At 38.5% G+C, this 4,951-nt stretch overlaps 1 protein-coding gene across 3 annotated transcripts; it reads right to left on the bottom strand.

Moving 5' to 3' along the window:
- Positions 1–200: 200 nt before the first annotated feature.
- Positions 201–4,149, bottom strand: LOC113776284 (protein DETOXIFICATION 14-like). 3 transcript variants are annotated; one of them, XM_027321408.1, is made up of 8 exons: positions 4,026–4,149; positions 3,629–3,931; positions 2,075–2,619; positions 1,898–1,984; positions 1,759–1,815; positions 1,395–1,633; positions 549–754; positions 201–412 (listed from the first exon to the last, which is right to left on the bottom strand). In XM_027321408.1, the coding sequence occupies exons 2-8, from the start codon at positions 3,872–3,874 to the stop codon at positions 353–355; spliced, it is 1,440 nt and encodes a 479-aa protein (XP_027177209.1). In that variant the 5' UTR covers positions 3,875–3,931; positions 4,026–4,149; the 3' UTR covers positions 201–352. The 3 variants fall into 3 exon arrangements, with proteins under 3 accessions (XP_027177209.1, XP_027177210.1, XP_027177211.1); XM_027321409.1 differs by having other exon boundaries at positions 3,629–3,920; XM_027321410.1 differs by lacking the exon at positions 4,026–4,149 and adding an exon at positions 3,005–3,290 and having other exon boundaries at positions 204–412; positions 3,629–3,696.
- Positions 4,150–4,951: the final 802 nt, after the last annotated feature.

Here is a 4,951-nt window from a genome sequence, read left to right as displayed (position 1 = left end):
ACGAGTTTCGACGCTTTCACTATTAAATTAACTCATGTTATCATCCAAATCTTTTTTTTTTTTTAGTTTTTTCTAGAAGGGAGTAAATTTAACTTTTACCACTAGACCAAAACCTTTTAATCATCTTTATCTTACTTATTAATACTTACCAAATATTTCATTAACTGCAAAGAATGAATGCAGTTAATTGAAAGGCACTAATGAATTATAGCATATCTTTGAATTATGCAATTAAACTTTCTCGACATTACGTTATCATTTGAAGAGTTGTACTTTAGTGCAGTTCAAGCACATGAAAAAGCTCATTTGTGCCCTGCAATTGCTAGTTTTTCCATCCAATTGACTCACGGTCTCACACTGGAGTGGCCTTTTCTTCTTCCCCTTCATATATTCTGCGTCTAGCTTCAATTACCTGTTACAGATATATCAATCCACACGAGTAAAAGTCAGGCAGCTAGCTGATTTAGTATCAACAAGATTTTGCTAATCACTAACGAATTGCGTTCTAGAATTAACTGAAGTGAAATAATGTGAAAGAAAATTCCAACCTGATTTTCCCAGTTTGTCAGGCCTGTGATGATGGACAAGAGAAGACTTTGCACCGTGGCTCCAGCGACCAGTCCATTCCAGAGACCCATTCCTCTTAAATGCAGTGCAAATCCCAGGATTAAAGCCACCGGAATTCCAACCAGATAATATGCCCCAAGATTTACATAAGCTCCTAAGTGCTGCCATCCACTTCCTCTTGCTACCCCTGGTGCCAAAAGATGGCATTGGCTTAGAAGATGATAGGAAATAAAGGTTCAATGTCTTGCCTACTTTGACATTCTTCTATGATGTCCTGAGCTTACCGTTTAAAGTTCTGAATTCGAAAAATGGTGGATTTTTTGCCTATGGAACATTCATATGTTTTATAGTGAAGAAATTCTGTTTATATATCAGCCAACATGAAATCAGACCTTAAGCTAATAGAAAGCAGACAATCCGGTGAAAAAAGTTTATCAGTTCAGAACGTTTCATTAGCTTCAGTGATATGATTATTGTGTTCTTGACAACTTCAATTTTCTTTGTTCCATCTTCATGGTCATACGTGTATATCTGTCAATACTTATGCCTGACCAAAGAGGACCATTATCATTTTCAGTCCACATGGGATGCATTATATATCAGGTTCTCAGGGCTCAAACTATGCTGCCAAATTACTCTGGATAAAGAGTAAAGACTACGAGCGAGATGAATTTTGCAAGTCAAACTCTATTTCCTTTGCTGAATGATGTCAGGGAGATTTACATTATATGTATAATGTTAGTTCTTTCCAAATTGCAATACCACCTCGGATGTCTTTCCAACTAGTCAAAAGATTAAGAAAGCTTAAAGCCAAGACAGCAAAATACCTGATAATACTGCTTGTGTGCCATCCATGATGATGGAAATGCATAGAAGATAAGTCATGCGTTTGACATAGTCAATAACTTCTTTCTCGTCGCTGAAGGCATATCCAAGTATGGAACGGCAGACATATAAAGTTATGCTTGCCAGAAAAAATTCTGATACAGATTCTAATAGTACCGTACAAAGAGCAATTCTTGCTGCCACTGGATTCCCAGCTCCTAGCTCATTTGATATCCGTGTACTATACAATACAAAAGATATTCTTTTTAGACAAATCTTACTTTGCATGAAATCATAACACTTTTCCGTTGTATAAGTAAAAACACCATATTCAATTTATCAATGCATCTTAGTATAAGGGCAAACCTTGCAGCAACACTAAAAGAGTACGGTATGAGGTAGTGCAGTGAAGTAATGGTTAAGCTGCTCAAGGGAAATACAGAATCAGTAAGAATTAGTTTTCAGGTTCTAATCGCAGTATGAAAGTGCTGACAAATAAGCTTACCATATAGATAGCACAGAGGTCTCTAGCTTAGGATTTGGTGACAGGCCAGACAGCAACACAACTATCTCAAATGCCCACCACTCCAAACTACCATCATCAGGAAGATTAACAGATAGTAAAGAACCAGAGGACAAGAAATATCTGGACAATAGGAGAGGCTTAAGGATTAAAACTTACCAAATCATTACAGCGGAAGGGATAGCAAAACGGAAGAATCCCCCCATTGTTTGAAAAGCATCCATTGAGAAAGGAACACGAGTTTTTTTACAGGAAGAAGAATACTTCACATACAGCACAAGCAAGATGGCGTTTAACCAATATGATATACCAATTGACAAAGCTGCTCCAGCATTCCCAAGCTTCAACTTGAATACAAGAACCCAACAAAGAGGTAGTTGTAAGGATACCGATGCAACTGTACTAAGCAGCATTGGAAAGACTAAACTCTGAGTCTGGAGAAAGCAACCAAGTGACTGGAGAATGACATAAGGGAATAGTGTAGGTATGAGCCAGATCAAGTATTTGCCAGCCTCAGTTGCAATTACAGGATCTTGGCCAGTGAGTATTAACAGCTTGTCAGTGAAGATCCACAGAAGGGATATTGGTATACAAACTATAAAGAGACATATGATGGCCCCATATGTATAGGTTCCAAGTCTCTGGTATTGTTCTGCTCCAAAAGCCTGACCACACAAGGTCTCCAGTGCACTTGACATCCCAAACTGCAACGTAGTTAATTTGTTTCATTTCTTAATAAACATATTTCAAGAGCACATATCTAGTTGATAGTGAATTTAATTAGTATAATCACAGGTTATAAGTGGAATCAAGCTTTGTAATGTGCAGTGTAAGTATTCATCATCATCGTCATCATTGTTAATGTTACTAGATTTTTTTAAATCACAATGACAATTCTACTATGAATACGCCATTTCTCTTGTATTTTCTGCAAGTAACTATTCAGAACGCTATGTTACGTGTGTTCAACAATTTATCTAATTTGACTACTTCAACCTTTCTAGTAGAACAGTGAGAAGGCATGACACACTATATGTGCACCATGTGGCATGCATAAGTGCCTCACTAAGTAATGATAGTGAGTCATACCTGTGATAACTTAGTGGTACAAGTTCAGCACCACCTAATAATTTATGTATGATTGGATCTGGTGTTATAGACCCTGGTCCGCATTGGGCATTCTACATAAATAGTGCAGAGTCAAGAAGAGCCAATTTCTTGGTAGGGTGGGAGGTTAAGGGTTCAAATCTTGTCTCCCATCGTTTTATCGGTATATGTGGTTTTTCCAAATCTATACGGGTGTACAGTGCACCCACATAGTCCGATGGTAATTCAATCCCCGTCGGTTCTTCAATTGATCTGGTTGGATTTCCCCCTAGAATAGGCAAGTGTAGGAGTAGAAGTAGAGTAGATGGTGATAGTTGACAAAAAAAAAAAAAAAAGAAGAAGGAAGAATAGCCAATTTCTGTGAGACACAGTTCTTGTAGGGTGGATTTTTATCAAACAGTTCCCTAGTACACTACATTTTCTCATATTAATTAATTTTCCCTTGCTTTGGTTATCGAAAATATAGCATATGCATCTCAGAGTATATATTCTAGTCCTAGACGAAGATTTGACTGACTATAATTTTGTGGATAATTGAATGATAATCTCAACAGCATGTATCAGATGAACATTTCGGGGTATTATCTATTATGGGAAAGGACTTACAAGAACACTGAAGCCAGTAACATTGGAAAAAGATGTGGCAATGGAGGCACCAGAGAGTTGGAGTTGGCCAAGGTGGCCTAACATAAAGATTGGAGAAACTCTCAAGAGATATTGTCCCACAGCTGCTACCATCATCGGAAGTGCTATGCCATTTACCCTTTTCAACTCTTCCACATAAATCTTCCAAGTTGCCACCCTTGTTGATCCTGTCTCCTTATCATTTTCTGGCAGCAGCGCCTCTTCCATGCTCTCTCTTTTTTCTTGCAGGACAACTCCCTTGTACTTCCTGAATCTGGAGATTTTCTACAATATCAGAAAAGAATATTATAGTGATAAGTAAATGAACAACTAAACAAATATCTGCTTGACTGTACAGAAAGCCGTATCCATCACGAACCTGGAAAAAGAGGTACCAGAGAGCCACTCAAAACAGTTATCTAGCAGATGTGAGAAAAAGTTCAGTAGAAACTTCTCTCCATCCTATCCAGCCTGAATCAACCATTTGCCGTTTTTTGTCCTTTTGTTATTGTTTTTCTTGCTGGGGAATCTGTAAATGCACCCAATTATAGGAAGAATATCTGAGAGTTCATTGAAAGTAAAAACTTAAATCCTTTCCATCTAACCTGTCACGACCCGAATCTAAGAGGTGGGTCGTGACCAAGGACTGATCCAAGCAAATTACTATGTAACCATTGGACCTTTTGTCATTCATTTTTTTAACCTCTTGCTTTTACCGATGTGGGAGACCTTTGTCATTCTTTTTTTTAACCTCTTGCTTTTACCGATGTGGGATGCGGGACTAGAGGTGGTTCCCATCGCACGTGATACTTAGCCCCTTGCACTTTCTTATATAGGAAGAACCATAATCCACTGGTTCAAACTCACCCGAAATAGAGACCACGCTCGGTCCAAGGGTTGATCCAATACTATACAACCATTGGACCTAAGCTTTTAAACTTTTCGGGTTGACCCAAGCAATTTACTATGTAGCCATTGGATCTATACCTTTAAACCTTTGCCATTGGACATAAGCCTTTAAACCTTTTGAGCTGACCCAAGCAATTTATTATGTAGCCATTAGACCTAAGCCTTTAAATAATTCCTTTCCTCTTGCTTTTACCGATGTGGGATGCGGGACTAGTGGTGGTCCCCGACGAACGGGGCACTTAGCCCCTTGCACTTTCTTGTGTAGAAAGAACTATAATCCGCTGGCCAAGACTCACCTCACACCATATTTATTCTAATATCAACTGTCACAACTCGAATCTCAAAGTTGATCCCAAAGTCACACCGAAACCACGCGAGATTCACTTTGATACTGAT

This window comes from Coffea eugenioides, chromosome 6 (genome assembly GCF_003713205.1).
Source record: "Coffea eugenioides isolate CCC68of chromosome 6, Ceug_1.0, whole genome shotgun sequence".
Classification (NCBI taxonomy): domain Eukaryota; kingdom Viridiplantae; phylum Streptophyta; class Magnoliopsida; order Gentianales; family Rubiaceae; genus Coffea; species Coffea eugenioides.
This window is presented reverse-complemented; position numbering and strand designations above follow the sequence as displayed.

Coding starts and splice junctions, on each gene's coding strand:
- LOC113776284 (XM_027321408.1), bottom strand. CDS start 3,874: ATGGAAGAGGCGCTGCTGCCAGAAAATGATAAGGAGACAGGATCAACA. Junction 2,620..3,628: donor TTACTGGCTTCAGTGTTCTT/GTAAGTCCTTTC, acceptor ACTACGTTGCAG/TTTGGGATGTCAAGTGCACT. Junction 1,985..2,074: donor CCTTCCGCTGTAATGATTTG/GTAAGTTTTAAT, acceptor TGATGATGGTAG/TTTGGAGTGGTGGGCATTTG.